The sequence below is a fragment of the Marmota flaviventris genome, chromosome 14, assembly GCF_047511675.1.
Source record: "Marmota flaviventris isolate mMarFla1 chromosome 14, mMarFla1.hap1, whole genome shotgun sequence".
NCBI lineage: Eukaryota > Metazoa > Chordata > Mammalia > Rodentia > Sciuridae > Marmota > Marmota flaviventris.
In genome coordinates this window covers 49,777,130-49,804,129 of record NC_092511.1, presented here as the reverse complement: position 1 = coordinate 49,804,129, position 27,000 = coordinate 49,777,130, and the positions used below count along the sequence as shown (strand labels likewise).

The following is a 27,000-nucleotide window of genomic DNA, read 5'->3' as shown; positions in this document are numbered from 1 at the left end:
ATCTTTCAAAGATAAATATTTTCAAGGCTACTGTAGAGTCCTGTGTGAGGAACGTTAATGTAATCTTACCAAGATCAAATTCCAGAATTTTGTCATTGCCTTTCAAATTTAAAGACTTATGAAGGAAAAATACAAAGTCATTTCTAAAACAAAAACAAAACAAAACTTAATTTTTTGCTAATAACCATATTAGCAGACAACTAGGCCTTCCATAATTCTCATGAAGGATCTTTATCAAGATTAGGTATTTTCACTGTCTCTTCTATCATATTGCCATAACTGGATCATGTTACAAGAAAATCCATCATTGAGGTCATTGTATGTGTGATTCTGTGGAACCTACTGTCTGGGCAGATGCCAGTTGCCATTATTGAAAAATGGGACCAGGAAGGTGGGAGTCAAAATTTTGGCAAAGAAAAAAATTTTTTTTAAAAAAAGAGAGAGGGAGAAAGAGAGATAAGTTTTTTTAATATTTATTTTTTAGTTTTCGGTGGACACAACATCTTTATTTTATTTTTATGCAGTGCTAAGGATTGAATCCAGCGACCTGCGCATGCCAGGCGAGCACACTACTGCTTGAGCCACATCCCCGGCCCCGAAAAATATTTTTTAAAAAGCATTGAATTATAATTAATTTTAAAAATCCATTCTCAAACCTTGGCAATTTGAGATGAGCTATAAAGAAAAAAGAAAGTCATGACTTCTGCTAAGTTTGTTGTAAACACAGGTCTCAGGTACTTATGTTGGCTGCTAAGCCAGTAGGAATCAATTGTCCTAAGACACACATCTAAAGTTAGAGCCAGGACTGATCTCTCCTTTGTAACATTTCTACTTTTATTATTTCCTTTTCATCTGTGAAATCTTACCAGTTGATATTGCATGGCTATCCTCATTTTTTCCTTAAACAGACTCCAGCTACATTAAAGAGTTTGTACATGGAGACTTTGGGAGAACCAGGCCAAACATTGGCTCTCTGATGAATGTGACTGCTGACATTCTTGAGCTGGATGTGGAGGTAAACCGTTTTATTGTGGAACATTTGCATACATGCAAATTGAATTCAGCCAAAGTTATGCCTTTTGGCATTAAACCAAATAGCACTTCTCACCTTCATAATTATTTGAAAGTGGCAAAACCTCACAGTAGAGAAGGGACTATCTTCTGAATTTTTATAAATATGAGGCTGATATATAGTTAATTTACTAACTGTGCTTTACATTTGGCATGAGATTAAACTCTTAAACGAGAGAATAAAATTATAAGTGACCCTCAAATGTCCTTAGGGACTCAGGGTTTATTTCCTATACCAGTTTCATTTATAAAGACTTTAAGGCAGAGTGTTTGGAAACTATATTTAGGACAGGGATAGAACATGGGATGAGCCAATGGTTACTAACAAAAATAATTCTCTAAGGGATTCCTGTGATATGGTTCAAAAGTGGTTCTATAAGGGACACCTATGAGGTAATTCTCTACTCTTATAGTAATTGAAACAAGGTTAAATTCTAAAATAATTACAAGAATGGATTTTTCATGAAATTCTTCACAAACGTTTTCTTTTTCATTTGAGCATCAATAGAACTTGAGCCACAAGTTGTGCTCCTTGATGAGAATTTAATTAGGATTAGTGTCCCTCTTTACCTCCCACCATACCCCATATACCCCACCCCCCAAATCCTAGGAAGTGGTTAGAATTTTGCATTTGAGAATAAAATCAAAGTTATTTTTTAAAAAAAGTGGGTATATTGCCTGGCATGGTAATCAAATGATCATTATTACCTTACAGCAATCCTCTCAAGTGCTCTCAGATTAAATTCTATAGATCTCCTACACACCAGCCAGAGACACCCTTCAAGATTGCAGGGAGCCTCTTTAAAGGGGCTGTCATTTTAAGAAAGACAACATTTGTTAAAGAAAATTCCAACTGTTCTTAGAACAGCTGAAGAGTGTCAAGAGCCATAGCTCCAGGTTTCTTAGCCCTGAGTGCCTATTGGAATCACCCATGAAGCTTTTTCAACACTACAGCATTCCTACCCTTCTCTGCCCTCAACACACACAATTGTGATCAGTGATCTTTAATTTTCAGTTTGAAAAACTATGGCTATATTCTGAAGCACTATCAAAATGTCTTTTTGAGATATGGAAAAACACAATAGTTATTTGGGCTTTTCTAATAATTTTTTAGAATCTGGAATATGAAGTGACTCAAAAATTAATGAAAAAATTTTCAGTAAATGATTTCAGACTTTAAGCTTTGTCAATAAAGAAACATGGTTATAATGGATTTTTAAAAAGCCTTTTTAAAAAATAGGTCCTCTAGGGTAATTAAGATGTATTTTGTACTTCTGGAATGTGATTGTTTATGTGGAGACAAAATATTTTGCTTACCATAATGCCAGAGTTGGTGTTCTAGAAGAGCAAAGTGAAGGCAAGTTGATAGAGATGAATTGGATTTTGAAAGAAATAAGTTCTGGTGAAGTAAAACAAAAAGATCCTTAATTTTTTCCTAGTTCCAGGTGATCTTTCCTATTTATTTACTTCACATCTAGTTGCTAAATTACAAACAAGGCTATAAGTTTATAGACAAGTACTTGAGTGCAGTACAGTGACCTAAGTAGTGATTGCCAGCAAATATGATGGTAGTCCCATAGATTGTATCACTTAGTGACATCATAGCTGTATTAGTCTGAGTAAATATACTCTATGATATTTGCATGATGACAAAATCACCTAATGATGCATTTCTTATTTAGAATGTGGCCCCACAGTTCAGCTACACGTAATTCTATTAAATGTAAGATGGCAGAATGAATATGATCAGAAGAATAAAAGTTGCTGAGACTTTTTGAGGGAAAACTAGTGTAACCACCTGGATTTGAATTTGTTTGCTACTTTACTCATAAACTTTTTAAAAAATATTTGTTTTTTAGTTGTAGTTGGGCACAATATGTTTATTTTATTTATTTACTTTTATGTGGTGCTGAGGATCAAACCCAGGGCCTTGCATGTGCTAGGCGAGTGCACTATCGCTGAGCCACAACCCCAGCCCACTCATAAACATTTTTAAATTTAATTTTTTTGTCTTATGCATCAAAAGGTACAATTATAAACCAGCCAAGTAACCAAATACTGCTATTCAGTTAATTCAGAAACAGACTTTGGACCTAAGAATCCCCAGAGTAGACTTTGGTATTCAATTGCTCTTTTCCTTCAAATGTTATTTCTTCTATATTATATTAAAACTATTACTGGCAAATGCTTATCAGAAAAGTAGTATCTGTAGTAATAACTTGTTTTCTCCCTTTTAGTCTGTAGACGTTGACTGGCCACCTGCTCTGGATGACTAGCTTTCAGATTTGGAGATAAAGAGTAGGGTTTTCTTGGCATGATGTGGACATCCATGCAACATACCCTGTAAAATGGCTGTTTACTCACCATAACGGTGTCTTGGAAACCATTTGGATCATGTTGATCTATTTTTAAATTTGTTATAACATCTCAGGATCTGTGTGTATATTTTGTGTTCAGTTGTTCTAAGAATGTCTTATGACTTTTCTCATTCCCTCTCTCACTCTCCCCAGTGAAACTATGAACAGTGAAACCATTCTTCTTCCTAATTCTTTCATTCAGAGAGGCGCACAAACAGGAAAAACTGTTAATTCAAGAAGCTGTAATTTCTTTCAGCAAGATTTCTTCTGCAGGAGACATGTCACCTTTAAAATCATGTTCTAAATTTTTAAATTATCTGAACAAAAGTTCTACTGGATTTATGCAGCATAGTATCCTATAATATTCTAAGATATCAATGCAAATATGACATCATTAATATTTTTCCTGGGAGGCCTCAAGCAAGCTATTATCAATGGAAGTACTTTGGGGTGTAATTTGTGACAAATCATAATGACCTCAAATTACTATTTTGACAATCTAAAATTGTTAGTGCATGTCCCCTGTGGAAGGAAAGTGAAACTTTAGGAATTGAGGCACACCATGGTAAGAGATTTTCACAGACCTTTTAAATAAAGAGAAACAAGTGCCTTTAATAACTTCAATCCCAGGGTTAACAATTTGAAAAATTGAGATTGCTAAAAGTAAACTGATACTATTTCACAGTTCTTCAATATATTATCCAATTTCAAACATTTTAATAAGGTAGATAGGATATTGCCTCTAATTTTTTAATTATGGAAACCAAAGAATAAAAGTTAAATAAATGACTTACCTAAAATTTTTACTTTGATATCCCACACTAGAACTGAAGTATCTTAGTCCCTAGGGTCTTTCATAATTAAACCCTGTTAATCTATCACCTATTTTATGAAGGAGACATCTGAGAGTACCAAATAAATTCATGTAACCATAAGAACTGACTTTTGGAATTTAGATACCAAATCAAGAAACTTACCAAAAAATGGCCCAAATATATATCATATAGTCCCATATAATCATCCTAAAGAAAATGGATGGCTCATTAATAGTTTCAGAAAGGAAGCTCATTAAAATTTCAGATTTAAGTGTAATTTCCATCACCTGATTTAACGATTTGAGCTTTAAGGACTTGGACAGTATGACTGTTTCTTATCTCTATACTAAACATAGTTCATAGATACCAAGATTCAGTTTAGATATCAGGAAAATGGTTTTGACATGAAAAAGTAAGACTACCACTTTGAAACCATGTATTTACTCATATGTGAATAGTAGCAAGTAATTGTTTCACTATTCTCAATGCCAAAAAATGAGAAAAGGATCACAGAAATAAACTTTGATAAAAAAAAGCATTTGTGTGGATGTTTCTCAGTTTCTGGGGAAATTTGGCTTCAAAAAGATTTAAATTTAGGGAAAAGTCTTTTGCTAGTTACTTTTGGTTCAGTTTTGAATCCAGTGGATTGGCAATTTGGAAGAATCAAGAGCCTTCTTAACGAATTTAAATTAGAAGGTTTCCATTTCTTAAATTTGCAAAATTTCAAGCAGAATAAACATTAGCTGTAAATACTTACTCCATGTGTTCATATAATTTTGAGTCAAGTTGTTAAAAATTAATGTAGGTCTGTTAAGGCAGAACTGGGTACATGAAGTAATGAGAATATTATAGTTTCCATCTTGGCCTATATAAAATATTTTAAAATTAGTTATTTCATTCTTTAAATTTTATTTAAATTAGAAATCTTTTAAATAACATTTAAAGGGGGCTTTGTTCTTCTTGATATCTCTTTCCCATATATAGTATGTGATTTGTTTTAGGAAAACCATCAACTTTTGATACCTGGAAGAGTCAAGAAAAAATAGAATTCGTAAAATGAAAAATTTTCAAGTAAGATAACTGGTTACATTTGCAAGTTAAGTGAAGTAAATTCAGAAACTAAATTTCCACTTCATAAAAGAAAAAATTTTACCTTAGCAGATCTTTTCTTTTGTTGCTTTATTCTTTGATTTTTAAGTACACACGTGAGATTTAATGTCTGAATTTTTTAAAATGGTGCTACCCATTTTATTATGAAACTTACAGGAAAGTAGAAGAACAGAACAAAGGGCCCTCTTTCCTGAATCATTAAACCAGTTACACCTCTCAAACTCAAATATATTGATATATAATTCCTAGAAAGACATACTTAACCACAATACAAATACCCAAATCAGGAAGTTAACACTGCTGATTGCTATTGTCTAATCCAAAGACCCCATTCAAGTGCCACTATTTGTCACACCAGTATTTAATTTTTTTTTAATTAATTTATTTTAATTAGGTATATGACAGCAGATTGCATTTTGATTCATTGTACACAGTTGCAGCACAACTTTTCATTTCTCTGGTTATAAATGATGTAGCATCACACCATATGTGCAGTAATAAATATACCTAGGGTAGTGATGTGCAGTAATAAGTATACCTAGGGTAGTGATGTCCATCTCATTCCACCATCTTTTCTGCTCCCATGCCCCCTCTTCCCATTCCCTCCCCGAACCCCTCCTGTTGTGGATCACCATCCACTTATCAGAACATTTGGCCTTTGGTTTTTTGGGATTGGCTTATACTTACTTAGCATGATATTCTCAAACTCCATCCATTTACCTGCAAATGCCATGATTTTATTCTTTTAATGCTGAGTAATATTCCATTACGTATATATATACCACAGTTTCTTTATCCATTCATCTATTGAAGGGCATCTAGGTTGGTTCCACAGTGTAGCTATTGTGAATTGAGCTGCTATAAATGTTGACTGCGTTACTATCACACTGGTATTTTTCAAGTGATCATACTGTCTCTTAATGTCTTACCAATCTGAAAGTTCCTTGACATTCATTATTTCAACAGTTTTGAAGACTTCAGGCCAGTTATTTTGTGGACTGTTTTATTTTGAATTTACCTCTTAAGATTCACATTATGTTTTTTGATAAGAAATCACAGAAGAGATATATTGTTCTTATATTATCTAAGGTGTCAAACAGTTTTTATATATCCAGTTACTGATGGCTGGGCTTTGATCAATTGATTATGGTATTGTTCACCAAACTTTCACTTTTATAGTAACTTTTTTTCCCTTTGTAATTAAGTATCTTATAAAGAGATCATCAAATTTTCACTCATTAGTTTTAGCATCCATTGAAGATTTTCAATTGAATCAATAATTACCACACTGATTGCCAAATACTGATTTTCAAATTCCATCATTACTTGTACTATACATTTATTGGTTGGCATTCCCTTTCAATTTATTTCTCACTGTGGGAACTTGTGGCTACCTTTTTTCTTTTTCTTTTTTTTTAAATGCTGGTGATTGAACTCAGAGCCTCACACATGCTAAGCAGGCACTCAGATATACACTACCATGTTCATTGCAGCATTTACAACAGCCAGTAAAAGGAATCCAGTATACCTCAATGAATAAAGAAAATGTGATACATCTACACAATGGAAGAGCATTCATCCACAGAAAAGGTAGAAATCCTATCATTCACAACAACATGGATGAACCTGGAGGACACTTAGATTAGATGGAATATGTCAGGCACAGAAAAGGAAATAACACATGATCTCACTCACATGTGGGGTCTGAAAAAGGTAAAACTCAGAGGATGGAAGTGGTTACTTGGGCTTACGAGCAGCGGGGTTTGGAGAGAAATTGGTAAAAGGATAAAAATTTCATGTCAATGTTTTTAAAAAAGTTTTTAAAAAGCTGTCCCAGAGACTTTGATTGAGACCCAGTTCCTCCCCTACCTCCTCCTCTTATTTTCCCTCCTTTCTGGCCCCCACTCGTGAGAACAGAGAATGCAGTCATCTGCAAGCCAGGAAGACAGGTCTCTTAGTATTCTACCAAATTCTAATTTCAAAGAATAGTTACAAATGGAAGAATATCTAGCTAGAGCATTTCATAAAAATGCCAAAAGTTTCCAAGCAACCAGATTACCTTTGCCTGTACGGAAAATGCTATAAATACTAAGAAAATATGATATTTTTAAAGTCAAATGACAAAATTTTAGCAAGGGTTTTAGAATTTTTTCCATTTTATTATGAAGAAAAAAAAATCAGTGTATACAAAGTTATTACAAAGGTAAACATTCTGTACAATCAAAAGCATTTTAACAATTGAAAACAATTGCATCAATAGCATATTCAAAGGAACTCGATTAAATATGAGTGTAAGAGAGAAAAGAAATATGTGCTTTTGTGATTGGGTAAATGGTAATGCCATTAAGAAAAGCAGAGAATGCAAGAGGAGACACCAGTTTATAAGGGCATTCAGGCAGTTATCGAAAGCTGAAGCTGTGGGCACTAAGACTACACAGAGGAAAAACCAGCACCATCTAAGACTAGGGATGGGGCTCTAAGGAAAAAACAGACCTCAGAGAGAAATCCTGTCTACCACAGAAATGCCAAAGGAGTATCCATAGCAGGAATGGTCAATAGGTAAGTTGTAAAAAAGGATATGCAGAGTAATGACTGCTAAAAAGACATTAGATTTGACAAGGGGGTTAGTCTCTGGTCACATTTCCCAGAATATCACAGAAAATAGTAGGAGCTAAAGACAGATTGATACACAAGGAAAGACTGAAGTGAGGAAATGGAAAGGCAAACAGTTTTGAAATCAAGAGGGAAGGAATATCGGGGTGGTAGGAAAGGTTTTTGCTATTTTGTTTTTTGGGGTTTTTATTTTTAGGCTGGAGAAGACACCTGCCATGTTTATACAAAGAAAAGAACTAAATGGTGATGTGAGGATACAGGAAATGGGATGGGAAGTAGAGAGGAAGAAGGATCCAGTGTAACAAATGGAGATTAGATAAGAAGAGTACCTTCTCCACAAAACTAAGGTCAAAGTACAAACACATTTAGTAGAAGAAACTTATAGCCAAATGCATTTTAAATTACAAATTCTATGATCAGTAAAAAGCACTTGAAAAATGAAAAATTGGAATACTCTAAACATAGATGTGGCAGGCAGTAAGTACCCTAATTCAGTTTTTAATGGAAAAAGCTGCAAAACAACTCAATGCTTTTTTGGTTAAAACTCACTGAGCTAACAGTCAAGTATTTAAAATGATCAGTGCTAATTAATACACTAAAATACTGTACATTAAGATACTGTATTTTTTTTTTTAAAAAATCACCACTTAACAATCACCATCTGGAGATACCCTGGGTTCGTATTCTGAACAGAAAAGAAATTTTACTTTCTACTATTATGTGCTTATGATTTTTGAATTTATATCATATGACAAATATTTTCTTTTAAAATCAAAACTTGAGAAATATTAATTGTATTTATGGGTTTATAATCTTTTTATTTTGCTTTCTGGACTATTCTGACCCTAATCTCACCTTGCTCTTCTGGCAATTTTCCAGTAATAGTCAACTGAGAATTTTATTTATATGTCATTCACACATACCCCATTTTGATGGAATTAATTTATGTTAAATTTAAGGTTTGGTTGTACTTTGTACAAGTGAAATGATACACACTTTCCAGATGGGAATATGTTCAATATTTAGGGTAGGTCCTAGCTATAAGATAAACTAGATCTTTAATACATTAATTACTTAGCATCATGGTAATTCCATCACAATTGAGATTAATGGCCAAATTCTGTCACCATTTTGCCATTGGGATTATTTTGCTTTTAAGCAATTTGGAATATCATTATTAACACTGGACTTCAGTGATTCTAATAAAAACCCAATGTAACATCAAACAATATGTAAAAACTATAAAAATCTAGTAAAATTAAAAGCTATTTCAAAAAACAAAAGTTCTAAGAATACACTAAATGTTCAATAAATATTACTGAGTGCTTAATGTGAGGCAGACTGTTCTACAAACTGGAGATTCAACAGTAAACAAAATACAAAAATTTCTCTCCTCCTGGAGCTTACGTACTAGTAAAGAAAACAAATAGTAAACAAATGCTCAGTAGTTAGACAGTGACAGTGAGAGAACATTTAAGGCAGAGTAATACCAAGTACAAAGTATATCAGGCAGGAATGTACCTGGTACTCTGAGGAGGAGAATTAAGGTCAGAGTGCCTGGAGCTGCATGAAGAGGGGGAAATGGTAATACATGGGTTAGGAAAGGGTGCACAGGTCTGCTAATTTTAAGCACTAGGACCCCTTCTCTTGAGATGGGGAACCACTGGATGGTTTTGAGCAGACAAATATGATTTGACTTGTTTTAAAAATAATTACTCTGACTACTTTATGGACAACAGGCTACTGGGGAACAAGGATGTAAGGAAAGTTTGGGAGGCTACAGCTTTAATCCAGGCAAGCAATGAGGACAGCTAGAAATAGGGTGCTAACAGTAGAAGATAAGGATGATTCCAAGGTTTTGGCCTGAGCAACCAGAAGCATGGCATTGCCATTTACTGAGTTGGGGAAGACTGAAGGAGAAGCAAGTCTGGGAGGGAAAATCAAGAACTCAGGTTTGGATATGTTGAGTTTGAGTTTTAATTAATTTATAGATAAAGCTGTTAAACAGGCAGTTATTGAGATCACATGGAATAAAGATACCTAAGGAAAAAAGCAAGGTCCAAGGAAACTTCTTCCTCTTGAAAGTATGGGTGTAGAACTAAAATTGAAAGTCACTTTAAAGATATGGATGTAAATCTTATAAAAGGTAGAAAACCTCCCATACCTTGAAAGCTTACTTCAACTGGCTTCTCCAATTTAACATTTTAAAGAAGTTTTGCTGTACATATAAATTTAAGAAACTTCAAGAAGTTTCAGAAAACCCCATAGGGGTCACTTTGGCCCATGGGCATCAAAAATAATCAAGAATATATTTTTCCAATGACATAGTCATTACAGGTTTTACCTTATATTTGCTTGAAAGCAAATATTAGTTAATTCTTTTAAGAATACATTAATAATGTCATAAAAGAAATATAAACTTAAAAAAAATCATATGCAAAGGAGTCACTCAATTGTTCATTTTGCATTGTGCCAATGCTTGAATACTGACTACTTTGAACAAAATTATGATTGTTCGGATTAGTACCATTTGATGGTCCTGATTCATTTATCAGGTTGTTATCTGCACAACTGAAGTCGGATCGCTCAAATGCATTTGATTGTGAAACAAAAACAGTACTAGAACTGGTGCCTGCTGACATACTGGAAGAAGATATCTGATGGAGCTGTCTCAAGTCTCTTGGATCTAACACTGAATTACATGAGGGGTTTTCAAGATTCATGCTCACAAGTCTTGGATTATCAGTCTCCCCCATGCTATCACTGCTGGTTGTCATCATATTCACAGGGCAATTTGGCAGCATGTTGGCATCAGAAATACCATATAAGTCAGCTGGTGATATGGATGATGTTTCCATTCTGCCTATGTCATCAGTACTGTTATAAATGCAAGCATTAGAAGCATTTAAATCACCAACAGACATGTCCAGGAATGATGATACACCTTGAGAATTAGCAGAAAGTGTCCCTGTTGAAAAACTACTCAGTGGATTTGTATTGACTGAACGTGAGGTAGGATGGGCCATTGATGACCAACTTGAAGGAGGCTGAGGCACCATTGAAGGTATGGCTGAAGCATGATGTGACAATCCACTGGAGATGGATACAGATGAGGAATAGTAGGATTCTCCTTGACTAGAAACTCCTGAAGATCTGGACATTTCTGACAAAACTGTACCATGAGAAAACAAGTTTGATTCTGTGGGGGGAAAATGTATTTAACAAAATTAAAATGAACAAAGTTATAAAAACCATTATTGCAAAATTAAAATATAAAAAACACATTCTTAAAGAGAAATTTCAAGAGAACTGATTTAACATTTTAAATAAAATGTTTTTCAAAGCACTAAAATTATTATACAAGTCCAAAACTGAATTCTATAACATGTAACTTTAATAAATGGATTTAAGATGAATTTTAAAGTTATTTTGGGATATATAATTCCAGTCCAGTTTTTGAGGCCTTATACATATATTTTTTTAAAATGAAAGATAAATATTGGAATTTCAATTAATAGGAATTAAACAGCCAAATCATTTCATTCTCTCACTTTTAGGAGAAAATGGAGGGACAGAGAAAGCATTCATTAGGGATGGTTGAAAACTATATATAACTTGTAAGATACATTAAGGTATGACCCTAAAGTATTACAAAATCCCCAGTCCAGAAAAACATTCTATATTTACTTATGTATTATATAAATGCTGTATATGCTAAACCAGGAAAGGTACTAATATAAGTATACTATGTATACAACCAGAAATATGAAAAATTGAGCTCTGTATATGTAATAAGAATTGTGATACATTCCGCTGTTATATATAAATAAAAATAAATAAATTTTTTTAAAAAACATGTAAGAGAAGGAGCTGGGGTTGTGGCTCAGCAGTAGAGTGCTCACCTAGCACGTGCAAGGCACTGGGTTTGACCCTCAGCACCATATAAAAATAAATAAATAAAATAAAGGTATTGTGTCCAACTACAACTAAAAAATATTAAAAAAAAAGATAAGAGAAATTCTAATTAACCATTGGCTGAATTATATAAACCAAGGAGTTGTCAATTTTTTTTTCTCTAAAGGGCCAGATAGCATTTTATTTTATGCTTTGTGAGCTACATAACCTCTGCTAAAAATCATCCAATTTCTGTTGTAGTTTTAAAAAAAAAATAGAAAAGGCAACTGCGGCTGGAGATGTTATCTCAGTGATAGATCACTTGCCTGGCATACGTGAGGCCCTGGGTTGATGTTTAGTACTGGCAGGGTGGAGAAGGGGAGGTAGTCAGAGATGATAAGTCATCAACTGAGCATGGCTATGTTCCAATAAAACTTTACTTATAAGAAAGGTGACTAGCCAGACCTAAACCATTTCTTCCATGACATACTATAATTAGGAAAATTACTACTGTATGAAAAAAATATAGTTTTTCAAACATAATCAGTTTCCAACACAATCTACAGAAGCAGAACTAAATTATCCAATGTTGAAATATTGAAAAAATTTATAGGAGAGGAAAATATCAAAGAAAGGCTTATTCTTAAAAATGGAATTCTACTACATTGTGCAAGGAATACTCCACAGGGGATAAAATACCTTTTTTGATGAATCTTCCTTCTTCGATTGACCCTACCGGACCAGATCTTGGTCTCTCAGGAAAATTGACTGCTATGATAAAGTTTTTCCATTATTAAATGCAATTTGAAAAATAATTTATCAATTAAAACTTGAAAAACTGAATAAAGCAAATAACAAGATCTATTTAAATATGAATCATACAAAATATTCTTACCACAATCCTGCCACAGTTTCTGGAACAGTAGAGTTGTTTTTTGTTTCTTTGATTTATTGCCATAAGTGTCTGATTAAAAAGAAACCAGGAAAGTAGGTGAATCATCAAGGAATTATATTTCCTCTCCATTAATAAACAAAAAGCTTTAAATAGACGTACATTTTACATCTGTTACATCTAGATATGCATCTGGATTTAATAAGTACATTATAATACCTGTAAGTCAATATCAACTAACGAAAGGTCTGATAAGGATCAAAATAGCAAACACTTTCTAAGTGGTGAATTTTCCATCTATAAAAAGGGCATACTAAGAACAAAAATAGATACTCCGAAATCAAAAATAATTTGTTTGTATTGGTACTGGGGCTTCAACCCATGGGCTCTTTACCACTGAGCTACATCCCAAGTCTTTTTTTTTTTGTTTGTATGTGTGTACAGGGGATTGAAATCAGGGGCACTTTACCACTGAGCCATATCACCAGCAATTTTTCTTATATCTTGAGACAAGGTCTTACTAAGTTACTTAAATTGTTGAGGCTGGGTTCAAACTTGCCTCAGCCTCCCTAGTCACTGGGATTGTAGGTGGGGACCACCATGCCTGGCTAAAACAGAAATGTTGATAAATAGTTTAGATGATCTGAAATTATTTCAGATTAATCAAACCTTCCTAAGAAAGAGATGCAAAGAGCATAAGGAAAAAATGAAAACGTTCTGAAAACATATATAAATTATGAATATATATAATGACTAAATGTATCTTACCATGTAGCAGGATCAACATTAAGACATATATAAAGCAATACCACACCAAAGTATCATACCTTTTTCATCTGGCAGATACCTAAAATCCATAGATTCACTAACTTCCTGGTCAGAGGGTCTCCGCAGCTGCATTTTTACTGTTACTGGTTCTGTTATAGCTTTACAATATGGAGGAGTCTTAAAAACAATGGCTACTTGACGGTGTACATCAGCTTGTGAAAAGTTACCCTTTGCTTCCCAATCATTCAACACAAAACGAACTTCTATGTCATCTAGTTAATAAGAAACCAAATGAATAACAACAATGAAAAAACAAAGTAAATTTTATCTATTAATTTAAAATACATTCTGAATTCAATGAAACAAAATAAGTAAATACCTTTCTGAACTTTGTCACAAAGTAGAAATATTTCATCTCCTCCCCTGACACTTCCACAGTTCTTGTTTACACGACAAATCCTTAATTCTGCAGTATTTGGGGCACCTAAATATAAAGGATTTGTTAAAAATGTGTCTCTACCTTAATAATACATATTATTCTGTTGTAAGGGGAAGGATTTGAGGGAAATCATTTACAAAATAGATAAAAGTTTGTATGTACAGATAGATGACAATAAATACATTAACCATTCACACCTGTCCCTTTCTTTTTAGCTGCTTTAAATAATCTGGTTTAGAGCCAAATGACTCATTTCTAGGCAATGACATTTTCTCTAAATAAATCTCCCTGCTTCTAAATTCTGATTCTTCCAATACATCCTATATACTGTTACCAGATTAATTTTTTTTTTTTCTGGTACTGGGCATTGAACCCATAGGTGCTTTACCACTGAGCTATATCCCTAGTCCCCTTATTTTTTATCTTGAGATAGAGTCTTGCTAAATGCTGAGAGTCTTGTTAAGTTGCTAAGATTATAGGTGTGTGCTACTGTGCCAGCTAGATTAATCTTAAATCTCATCCATGTCCCTAGGGCAATACAATTTCCATGTTTTCTTTTATGTGGACAATATGACTAAATAGTTCTTGCTGACATTCACTGCTCTGTATGAGAAGGATACTATTATCTACGTTTACAGACCTAGGTTTCACTAACCTACATGCAAAACAGGTAATAATAAGACACCATTGGTAAATAAATATTTTTTGTGTGTGTGCAGCTAAAATATTTGACGGCAGCATCACAGTCTTTTCAAATGATAAATTTCTGTATCTTTTGTTCTAGCATCTGTCAACATTCTACTTCTGAAAATTTACGCCAGGGTAATATTTATACAAGATATTCACATATAAGGATACTTATCACAATTAAATTTGTTAGGGCAAAAGGAAAACTATGAGAAGAAAAGAAAAACCCAAATGTCCCATGAAAGGATAATGATTTAATAAAATTACAATATAGGGGGCTAGGGCTGTAGCTCAGTGGTAGAGCACACGCCTCGCACACGTGAGGCACTGGGTTCGATCCTCAGCACCACATAAAAATAATAAAGATAAAAAAATTACAATATAGGCATGTCATGAAATATGCAGTTATTGAAAGAATAATGTAACCAAGAAGAAAAGAGGTTCAAGATAAATTACTAAGAAAGAAATTAAGTTTTTAGAAAGATCAATGATGATATTTTTAAACTATATTGTGTATATGACTGATGATGATTTATTTGTTGGTATAAAGAAAAAACTGGTAAAATATGTGTTTGAGGACAGTGATTATCTTTGGAGGATAAAATTGCAGGAGATTTACTCTTTGTGTATTTTATAGTATTTGAATTTTTCTTATGATGAATATACTGTTTTCCCAAATACCAAAAATTTTTTAATAATTAAACTAGTCTTTAAAAACAAAAACAAGCTAAGACTACAAATACAAGAAAATAAAGCACTTACGGTTGTCATAAATTGGGTTAGAGACAACAGGAGGAAGAGCAGTTGTCAAATTACCAAGTTCATCAGGGAGGAAAACTTGAAAACACAGTCTCACCACATTGAGATCACAATCTTCAATATCAAGCAGCTGTTGCTCAGGGACTGAACAAGTATAAACATATTTTTTTAAATGCAGAATAGTCACACAGAGCTAAAATCCTGTTATGTCTTACTCCCCATCCATTATATCCAATAAGCTTGAATAGCAACCAAATCTGTACTAACAAAAACAGAATGTACCCAGTCTCAAGAATGCCTTTTATTATTATCAAGTAGTCACTATCTAACAGTATTTGATAAATTATAGCCTTTTTAGGAAGTAACTATTCTAGTAAGCTGACACTTAGAATAGAACCCCAAAATGAAATTAATAACAATTTGATTTTTTTTTAAATGGATGCAAGTTATACATAACAGAGAAGAGATATTCATTCAACAAATCTGTATTTGGTTTAGTTTAAGTTATCTTCTAAATCTTCCAGGAATTATTTCCCCAGTTTTAAAGAGACAAAATTATTTGTCCAAAGTTTTACAGCTAGGAAGTGGTAGGGTGGGAATCTGAACCCAGGCCATTGACTCCAGAGCTTATGCTTTTAAAAATTAAACTCTACTAGAAAATTTTACTTACAGTCCACATGAAAATGACATACACACAGGAATATCTATTAAAATTGAGATCTATATTTTAGGGATGAAGTGCCAAGAAGATACCAAATGATATAAGATAGCTAGTTTCTATAAGATACTTCATTTGTAAATTAAGTCTGCTCAAAAACAAAAAACCCTACAGTAGGAAAATTTTGCAGTTCTGAAAAAAATAAAAACTCATGACAAAATAAAATGTAAGAACAGTTTTTTATATTGATGTTTGAAAAGAAACCCAGTTCCAACAAAAAAATATTACTGCATTTTCAAAGAATACCATAAGCTATAACAAATCATAAACAATTCAGCTATATTTTTAAATGCTTAAATATATATATTAAATGTTACAAATTTTATATTTTAACACTTACTGTATAAAATATTAAAATGTAAAATACTAAGTTTGAAAAAACAGTTAACCAAATTCCTTAGTACTATAGGCAATAACTAATAAAAACAGTTTCATACTGTTTTAATTTATTTGTACTCACACAGTCTCAGTAATTATCACAACATTTAAATTTGTCTCAATATCATCATTCTCAAGCTAGAGTCTTATAGACTCTAACATTTGAGTCTATAAGAACACAGTTGTATAATAAAAAGTCAAAATGCTGTGATGCCAACACATGTATTATAGTAGCACACTCTTCTGGCATCTTAATTAAGGAGGCAATAAGAGGTTTCCTTCTTCAAAACCAAGTTTTATAGCATTGTAAATTTGGAGTTCAAGATCTCACTGTCTCTCAGTTTCAAAGATGAGTAATCAGTACACACACACTCACACACACACACACACACACATGCACACGCATATAATGAGTAGCTAGGTGCTCCTGACAAGTTTAAAAACAAATCTATACGAATGGATAAATAAACTATGGCATAACCATGCAATGCAGTAATGCTCAGCAATAAAAAGGAACCAACTATGGATTTTTGCCCCAACTTGGATATATTTCAAAAACACCATGCTGAGCAAGAAGAACCAGACAAGAAAGAGCAATAGACTACATGGTTCAATTTGCATGAAACTGTAGAAACACTTAATATATGGTGACAGAGAAGATTAGTAGGTGACTGGGCCAGAGTCTGGGGAGGGAACTGAGAAAGGGATGAAGGATACTTTGGGGGATAATGGAGAGGTTATATTTTGAGGTTACATGGGAGAATATATTTAAGTGGATTTCATATCTCAATAAAGTTTACTTAAAATATTTTAAAATGCTATATAAAAAATAAACTAGTTAACAAAACAAAAACATTAAAAACATTTAATCATGTACTGGGTTCTATCAAAGGGAAGAAATTATACCTATATCTCAAAAGATCACTATACCATTTTGCTTTGAATTTTACTCCATATGTGCAAATACAGTTATTTCATCAAAATTACTTCATTTCTGCACAAAATGGTTAAAAACAACTGACAGGAATCATGAGTAATACTTGTTTTTACCCAACATAGGATTTGGTGTGAGGATGAAGACCCAGCTCAGAGCTTCCTTCTATAAAGTCTAAACTCATTCTAACTCAGTAGAACACTTGACCTCTAACTTTTTTATGCAGTTAAAGTTTTCTTACATAATAATCATTTATGCATGCCTCTTTTATCCTATTCGACAAAGTTCCAAGGAGTCAGAATAGGTGTCTGAAACATCCTTAAATTTTCACTTGACAGAGAACAGAGAACATAGTAGTTTACATTCAATGGATATTATACATTTCCTCAATGAATGACTGAAAATTTGTTGAATAATCATTTAGATATCTTATAACCTGCTTAAGAAAACTATTAAGTAAAAGCTAACAAAAGAGATTCTATTTTTGGTAATGGCAGATGACATGTAAGTGGAATCAACTCTACTGTAAGAACTAAAAAAGGTGGATAACATACGAAACAAAATTCTTCTAAAGGTATCAGAGAGCTAACAAGATCATGAAGAGTCAGAGGGTCAAGATATGGGAAGGTGCAGCTCAGTGGTAAAACACTTGCCTAGCATGTTTCAGGGTTGGCATTCTGGAAAAAAAAAGGCAAGAGAAGAGAAGAGATTGTTTGGAATTATACGCAATCTGCTGAGCAAATTATATAATTAACAGACTACTACCCTGGGCCTAAAAGAACTGAGAAGGCTTTCAGGGGATTTCAGGTAAGAAAAACAACTTGAAGATATTGGGTAGACAGGTATAAACAAGTCCTGTTTACTCATTCATTTATTCATTTAGTCTTTCAAGAAGTTTTAATTAAGTCACTATATGTGCCAGACACTAGAACAGGTGGCAGAAATATACAGAAGACAGTCCCCATCCTCCAGAGTTTCACCATTTAGTGAAGGAGAAACATGTAAACAAAGTTATAGCAAACCATATTAGAAATATATACAAGAACTTTGGAGCCAGGCACAGTGGCACACTCCTGTAATCCCAGAGGCTCAGGAGGTTGCAGCAGGAGGATAGCAAGTTAGTTCAAAGCCATCCTCAGCAAATCAGTGAGGCACTTAGCAACCAAGTGAGACCCTGTCTCTAATAAAATATTTTAAAAGGGCTGGGATGTAGCTCAGTGGATAAGCACCCCTGGGTTCAACCCTCAGTTCAAAAAAAAGAAAAAAAAAACCTGTTGCAAACAGGGGGAATATTTAGCTCTGTCAGTGAAGGTAGGAAAGGCTTAAAGAGGGTGATCTTTACACTTAAATATGAAGGCTGACCAGGAAGAATTCATCAAGCAAATCAGGCAATCCATGCAAGGGAACTGCACATATAACAGTTTAGTTGCAAGAAAGAATATGGCTCTCCCAATAGTACAAACAGGTCAGAATGGGAAAGCCAAAGTGCAAATGTGTACAATCAGTGGTAGGGAAAGGAAGGGCAGGAAGTGGAGAGAGGGGGAAAGGTGGAATGGAAAAAAGAACTGGATCATGAAGGGCTTCAAATGTCATGCTTGAGAAGCTGAATTCAGCAAGCAGATTAGTTTCTCAAAATGTGGTTATGGTTTACCTATACCAGAATCACTTAGGAGCAGAAATTGTCTAATTGTAGTTTGGGACCTACTGAAATTAATTTAGTAAATTGAAAAGGCAGTTTCTGGAAGGCAGGCAAGCATAGATAGGAATGAAGGAAGGGAGGGAGGGAAAGAGGAGGGGAGCATTAATGCTTATATTAAGGGTACTGTAGTAAAGGTGTGGAGTTTGCATATGTATTGTATTGCATATGTTTGTATATGTATTAAGAGTGGAGAAATAAAATCTCTTTCTTACTGTGAATCACAAAGAAGAAACATTGAACTAAATGTGCTTTTAAAATGCAGATTCCCAGGACCCACACCAGACCCAGAAATGTGGTCTTGAATCTACATTTTATTTTTTTAAATTTATTTATTTATTCTAATTTGTTATACCTGACAGCAGAATGCATTTCAATTCATAGTATACATTTACAGCACAATTTTTCATGTCTCTGGGTGTACACAAAGTCATACCATTTGTGTCTTCATACATGTACCTAGGGTAATGATGTACATCTCATTCCACCATCTTTCCTACCCCCATGCCACCTCCTTTCTGCTCCCTCCCCTTTGCCCTGCTCCCTCTCCTTTGCCCTATCTATAAAATTCCTCCATTCCTCCTATGTCCCCGCTACTCCCATTATGGATCAGCATCTACATATTAAGAAAATATTTGGCCTTTGGTTTTTTGGAACTAGCTTACTTCACTTAGCATGATATTCTCCAGCTCCATCCATTTACCTGCAAATGCCATGATTTTATTCTCTTTTAATGCTGAGTAATATTCCATTGTGTACATATACCACAGTTTCTTTATCCATTCATCTACTGAAGGGCATCTAGGTTGGTTCCACATTGTGGAATTGTGCTGCTATTGTGAATTGTGCTGCTATAAACATTGATGTGGCTGTGTCACTGTAGTATGCTGTTTTTAAGTCCTTTGTGTATAAACTGAGGAGTGGGATAGCTGGGTCAAACGATAATTCCATGGAATCTGTATTTTAAACAAGTACTATGGGATTCCTGTGAATATTCAAGTTGAAAACCACTGCAGAAGTGGCACTGAAGGATAATTAGCAGAGTTCTGAAATGATCATAGTGATTTTAGGAGGATCTTTTGGATGTTTAGAAGGATATCAAGGATAAAGGTGAGAATGCAAGTTCAGAGGCTGTCAACAACTGTCAAGATTAAAAACGATGTAAGCTTACATTCCTACAATGTCAGTGAAAAGACTGGAGACACTGGACTGAGATGGTCAAAGTGAGTAAACTAAACAAATAGTTTTTCTGGAATTGTTAAGGGTTCATGAAGAGAAGCAGTTGACGAGAAGATAGAAAAGATGTCAGAGCTTTATGTAGGTGACTTTGAATGTAGGGGCCATTTAATTTTTAAACTATATAAGAAGCCATTATAAGATTTATATCATAGTATTATTCTAAAGACCTGTGATTTGATTGGGGGAAAACTGCTACAACTCAAATTATGAAATGATGAGTTCCTAAACAAGGGAAGTGGCAAAAGGGCTGGAGGAAAGAATGGATGTTAAAACAAAAAGTAGGGGCTGGGGATGTGGCTCAAGTGGTAGCGCGCTCGCCTGGCATGCGTGCGGCCCGGGTTCGATCCTCAGCACCACATACAAACAAAGATGTTGTGTGCGCTGAAAACTAAATAAATAAATATTAAAAAATTCTCAAAAAAAAAAAAAAAAAAAAACCAAAAAGTAGCTGGGGCTATAGCTTAGAAGTAGAGCACTTACACATCATGTGCAATGCCCTGGGTTAGATCCCTAACACCACATAAACAAAAAACAATCTAAACAACAGAAAACATAAATACTGTGAAAAACCAACTGCAGGATTATTCCTTTTCCAAATCTATACAGACTTGTTAAGACCATAAATCTTGGAGCCAGGCTACCTGTATTCAAATTTTGCCTTTACCACTCATTATTTATATGACCTGGAGCAAATTAGTTTTTCTATGCATCCATTTTCTTGTTTACGCAAAGGAGAGATGAATAACACCTACCTCATAGGTTGTCACAAGAATTAGATGAAGTAAAATATGTAAAGCACTTACTATATAACAGGAATTACTTTAAGCATTATCAAATGTTATTAATATAATGCCTGGTTCTGGACTGCCAACAAACAAACGAAAACCTTCCACAGAAGTAGCAGATAAATTTCTGCATGATTTGGGACAGTTATATGACCAAAGCTTTAGTTTTCTCTTCTATAAAGCAGTGTTGCTTTAATGATTCAATAAAACAGTGTATATAAAGCTCATGACATTTATTCCCTGACATACAAAAAGGCCTTAATACATGACAGCTATTAACAATCTCCCTGTTTTATACTGCATCTAGACTTGAATGGCTTCTTTAATTTAAAAATCTGTTTTTTTAATTTGACATTGAATTGAAGCTTTAAGTGAGCATACTCTTGACCCATAAATTTACCAGTTCTGAAAATTTTATGCTAAGGAAATATTCACACAAGAGCTCAAAGTGCCTATTTGATGGAGTTTTTAAGTGAAATGAAAATAACCTAGAAGTTCATTACAATTACTAGGTAAACAAATTACAGTCCATTCAAACAAAAGAATAATCTGTTAAAAAAATAGATCTGTGAGTACTGACAAGATGTTTAAGATATAATCTTGTGTAGAAAAAACTAAAGCAGTAGAATATGAAGCACAGAATGCTCCCTTTACATAAAAATGTACATCTGTTTATGCCTATACATGTATAAAGGAAATTCTAAAAAAATATACATCAAACTTAATAGTAGCCTTCTCTGGCAAGTGAGACAAAAGGAGAGGTAGGGGGATTTTGCTTTCACCTTTATACTAAATAGTATGAAAATTTAAGACCTAGAAAAAAAGAAATGCACAGGCTGGGCTGTGGCTCTGTGGTAGAGCGCTTGCCTATCATGTGCGAGGCATTGAGTTTGATCCCTGGCACCACATAAAAATAAATAAATAAAATAAAGGTATTGTGTCCATGTACAACTAAAAAAAATTATTAAAAACAAACAAACAACAACAAAAGAGATGCACATCCTATGGTCCATAAAAATAGTACTTGTCTGTAAGCACATTCCTTAAATTATCATTATTTCCTTTAAATTATTTTTACACATTCAGGAAAAACAAACCAACAATATAGGTATGTCTTAAATATGACAAATATATCTATTTATCATAAATTGTATAGTCATTCAATTCCTGACATGCCTATTTAAGTAGCTGCAGAACATGTTAGAAGGAAGAATACCATTATTATAGAAACCAATATCTAGTTCAAAACCCATTTACCCATTCAAACAATATAGAGTGCTAAAAAGTACCAGGAGCCACAACAGGATAATGCTATAAGTATAAATGCTTAATAAATGCTATCTAAATAAAATCCACTGAATAGTAAATATGTAGGAATATAAACAAATATACTATGAAAATGTCTTGTGGGATTTTCCCATTTATGTACTACTACTTCTACGCTTGGGAATAAGTTTTGCTGTGGTCTATGCCTATGAATTAAATGCACTCCAATATCTTATAACCCTACTATACCTCCAATACCTTACCTACTAACATTCACAATGTATATTGTCTGTTGGAAGAGTGGCATAAGGAAGGCCACATTTAAAGAGAACCAGTTTTCTTACAGAAAAAAAATGACATTCTCCACTGATAATTGAAATGATACTTACCATTGAAAGGATTGATTCCTGAACTTATTCTTGAAATAATGGCTTCCTTTACTTCTTTTTTCTTAACACATCGGATACCCAAATTTTGAAAACTAGAAGGAAAAGAATAAACTTTCAAAACTGCATTCTAGTTAACAAAAAGAAAAACTATAGAAACCAAGCATATATCCCACACTGAGGAGACATTATTTTGTTGGCTGGAGATATTAAAGCATGAATTGTATTTCTAATTGCTATGATAAAAATGGGAGAATTTTTTTTTAAAAGAGAGAGAGAGAGAGAGAATTTTTAATATTTATTTTTTAGTTATCGGCGGACACAATATCTTTGTTTTGTATGTGGTGCTGAGGATCGAACCCGGGCCGCACGCATGCCAGGTGAGCGCGCTACCGCTTGAGCCACATCCCCAGCCGCAAAATGGGAGAATTTTGAAAAGTAGTGTTATATTTCTAAAAGAACTGCTACAAGAAAAATGTACATATAGAATTATAGCATTTTTATATATTATAATTATACCTTACCAATATGCCTATGTCAAATTTACCAAAGTAGACACAGATTCACGGGAAAGGAACACCAAAAAGCAAAACGTTGCTTCCCAAATTCATGATCAAATCAGTAAAATCTATGTATTTGATCATATAAAGGAAAAGGTATAAAAAGATGCCCACAGCCTCAAGTCCACAGGTGTGTTTGTTTTAGATGTAGGAATGTTGTCTACATTTAAAATCAAGTAACTGCATATAAACACTGGAAATTCTGAATTCTCTTTAATATTTTAGAGGTTTGGTAATGTAAGTTGGCACAGAAACAACTGGTAGGGACTGAGCATCGGGGATCTCATTTATGCAGAACTCTACAGTTTGCTGTAATGCCTACTAGTCCTCTTAAACACAATCAGCTCCATTCATTTATGCTGGCTGCGCAGCCCTGCCAGTAGAATATGTTTTGTGCCATATTACATGATGTTACTGTAAGAAAGTATTGAAAAAAAAAAGTATTAAAATGTATTTTATTAGAAAGAGGTTTAATACTAACAACAATATTTAACAAAAGTTTCAAAATGTCATTTATGGAAAACTTCTCAATAGCTACAAATATTACTAATTTGCATATGTGTAGTACAGATGATGGTCAGGGGAACTCCCCCACCACCACTCAGTCATACTTGTTCCCGCATGGAAAAACCATGACATCATTAAAGTTGGGTGGGTGTGAATAAGGAAGCAAAACTCAATTATAGTAACATTACCATTTATTCAAACTTCATATGACACTTGCACCCAGAGGCTGCCTTGTTTTTCTCTCTTCCCATGCTTCTACTGTCTCATGTTCATGCTCTGCACATTCAGACTTCTGATTGTTAAAATCTAAAATATCTTTGGCATTTTCTTCCTCTACTTCCAATACTAAAACATAAGTCATGAATTCTTAATCCTTTCTTAAAATTCTATAATTACAATCCTCTTCCTCAAAAGTAGTCCTTTACTGTGAAATATTTTTTGTTTGATTCTTAATTTTTCATTGACAAAAGATCTTTAAGAATTCTTCATACTTTTATACTACATGATTTTGTTTCATCTGAATAATGATTGCTAAGAATATTAGAAGTAATGAAGATTTCTGAAATTCTGAAGGTTGAGGGTGTAGCTCAGTGGTAGAGCACTTTCTACATTTGTATAAGGCCCTGAGTCTGATCCCCAGCATGGCAAAAGAATAAGAAAAGGAAATTTCTGATACGCAGAAACCAAAGATTACAAAGATTATATGAATCAATTATTAATTTGTTCATTCACATTCAACAAGTTTAGAAGTTCCCAGTATCCCTTAAAAATTCTGGAAAGTGGGGCTGGGGATGTGGCTCAAGCGGTAGCACACTCGCCTGGCATGCGTGCGGCCCGGGTTCAATCCTCAGCACCACATACAAACAAAGATGTTGTGTCCGCTGAGAACTAAAAAATAAATATTAAAAAAAAAATTCTGGAAAGTAATGAGGACATACAATCCTCCCTTCATGGAGTTTATAGTTGCATACAAGAGTTGGCAAACTATAACTCCTGGCCATATCCAGCATACTGCCTGGTTTTGTAAATTAAGTTTATAACAGAACAGTCATACTCATGAATTTCAAGCTGCAACATTAGAGTTCAGTAATTGCAACACAGACCCTAGAGCCTGCGAAGCCTAAAATCTTTACTATCTAGCTTTTTACAGAAAAAGTCTGCTAACCTCTACTCTGGATAATCTGATAGCTATTAAATAATCACACAAAAAATGCTAAACTGAAATCATGACAAGTTTTATGAAGGAGATATACATGATTTATGGAAGTCTATGATGGGAGAGTCAATCAATTCAGGGTGGACACAGGCCCCCTGTAAGGAAGTGATTCTTAATATGAATAGAACTGAACTAAGGGAAGAGGAGAGGAAAGAGACTTCCATGCAATGGCCCCTACAGAAGAACCTTGTGAGCAGAGGAAACCAAAGGAAGGCTTTTGTGATGAAAGCATAGAGATAAGGCAGAGGAAGCACAATCCAACAGAAGGCTAGAACAAGTGGACTATGGGGGCTGGTAGGCCACAGAAGGAATGCTGTCCCTATTCCAAGAGCCACAGAAAGCCATTAAAATGTCTTAAGCAGGGAAATATTCAATTTGTATTTTAAAAGATATCTCTGGCTAAAGTGAAGGAAAACTAAGGGGAGGAGATCAAAAAAAGAGGTGATGCAAGACCACCAGGGTTAAGGCTATCCCAGCAACTCCAATTTAAAACTGTTGAGGTAGTTCATGGGAGTTCACTAGATGACATGGATAGATTCAAGAGCTATTTAGGAGGTATCTTAATGATTCACACACATGTGAGGGGTCTATGGGGGTTTTATAGAAACCACTAAGACAAGGTACAGTGAAAGGAGAACAATTTTGAGGGAAAAGAGCTGTGATCATGGTTGTGATCATGGTTAAGATCATGGTTTGGGGCATATTCTATTGGGGTCTTTTTGAGACATTTAAAAGAACATTAAGAGCAATCAGACTAAATACCATTCCCTAGTGAAAAGAACTAGGGATCCTTGGGAAAAAAAATGATGATATAAGGTCTGAATCAAGAAAAGTTCAAGTCTTGAACACATTGTTGTATCAGAAAGTGAAGAAGTGTATGAAGAAACATGGGGACATACTGAAAGGATATAGGAGACAGTATGAAGGGGTTTGTTTTGATCAAATCTGGGTCAATTTGAAAATCAAAATAATGCCACTAATGGTCTATAATACCATGATTATAAGAATATAAGTTGACAGTGACACTTTTTAAATGGGGAAGGGAAAGAAGGAAAGATCCTTTCTTTACAATAGAATGCCAATTAATATCACCAAGAATAAAAAAAAAAAAAAAACTGAGATCACATGTGTCCTGAAGGGATCACCTCTGTAGATTTCTTGCCCAGTGTTTCATGAAACATGTTATGTTTCTCATGTTAAATATAATCCTAAATATAATGAGTAATCCTTAATGGGATCCTGGATTGGGGATAAAGACTGGGCAACCACAAAGGTCATTCCTGGGATAAATGAAGTAATCCAAAAATTTAACTGCTACAATAAGAAAGAAGGAATGGCCAGAAAAGAAGGAAGTAAAATACGTTTGTTCTCATAGAAATTAAGAAAAGAGAATATTTCCAGACAGGAGAGGTCAGGTTCAAAATGCTATTGGGAAAGTCAAATAATACAGACAGGATTTATTTCTTGCAAAGTGTATATTACCAAACATTTTGTGTTTTGTGTTGTTATTATTAATAAGAGGACGCATTTTCTGAATAGTTATTATCAATATATAAGGAACCTACTAATATTTCTGTTGTCATTAGTTTCATTTTTCCCCAAGAGCAATACATGCTCATTACAAAAATGAACAAGTTAGGAAAAAAGAAACCTTACAATTCTACCCATCCAAAAACAACCACTATTAATACCTTAGCATATATACTACCATGTATATGTATAAACTTTTTAAACAAAAATAAGATTATTCTTCATATCTTGTTTTAAAACATATCTTGTTTTAAAATCTATTTTATTTATCTAGCTTATTATGAATCTCTTTATTTATCAACAGACATATTTGCAATGTTAGTTTTATGACTATTCAGAAGTACACTAAGTGAATGTACCACTTTATTTAACTTGTATCC

At 33.8% G+C, this 27,000-nt stretch overlaps 2 protein-coding genes across 9 annotated transcripts in view; one reads left to right on the top strand and one right to left on the bottom strand.

The window, feature by feature from the left end:
* Pus10 (pseudouridine synthase 10) overlaps positions 1 to 3,501 on the top strand; it is an 84,042-nt gene extending 80,541 nt beyond the window's left edge. For all 5 annotated transcript variants that reach the window (XM_071601605.1, XM_071601604.1, XM_027934605.2 and 2 more), the window contains 2 exons: positions 916 to 1,015; positions 3,309 to 3,501. In XM_071601605.1, coding sequence (XP_071457706.1) covers positions 916 to 1,015; positions 3,309 to 3,347 — 139 coding nt within the window. In that variant the 3' untranslated portion in view covers positions 3,348 to 3,501. The remainder of the gene's footprint in view (positions 1 to 915; positions 1,016 to 3,308) is intronic.
* A 3,990-nt stretch (positions 3,502 to 7,491) lies between these two features.
* Positions 7,492 to 27,000, bottom strand: part of Rel (REL proto-oncogene, NF-kB subunit) — a 32,472-nt gene continuing 12,963 nt past the window's right edge. For 3 of the 4 annotated variants that reach the window (XM_027934444.2, XM_071601600.1, XM_071601602.1), the window contains exons 4-10: positions 22,811 to 22,902; positions 15,409 to 15,549; positions 13,900 to 14,004; positions 13,580 to 13,792; positions 12,756 to 12,824; positions 12,560 to 12,631; positions 7,492 to 11,165 (exon numbers count right to left, since the gene is read on the bottom strand). In XM_027934444.2, coding sequence (XP_027790245.1) covers positions 10,387 to 11,165; positions 12,560 to 12,631; positions 12,756 to 12,824; positions 13,580 to 13,792; positions 13,900 to 14,004; positions 15,409 to 15,549; positions 22,811 to 22,902 — 1,471 coding nt within the window. In that variant the 3' untranslated portion in view covers positions 7,492 to 10,386. The remainder of the gene's footprint in view (positions 11,166 to 12,559; positions 12,632 to 12,755; positions 12,825 to 13,579; positions 13,793 to 13,899; positions 14,005 to 15,408; positions 15,550 to 22,810; positions 22,903 to 27,000) is intronic. The other variant, XM_071601601.1, reaches the window with a different exon arrangement.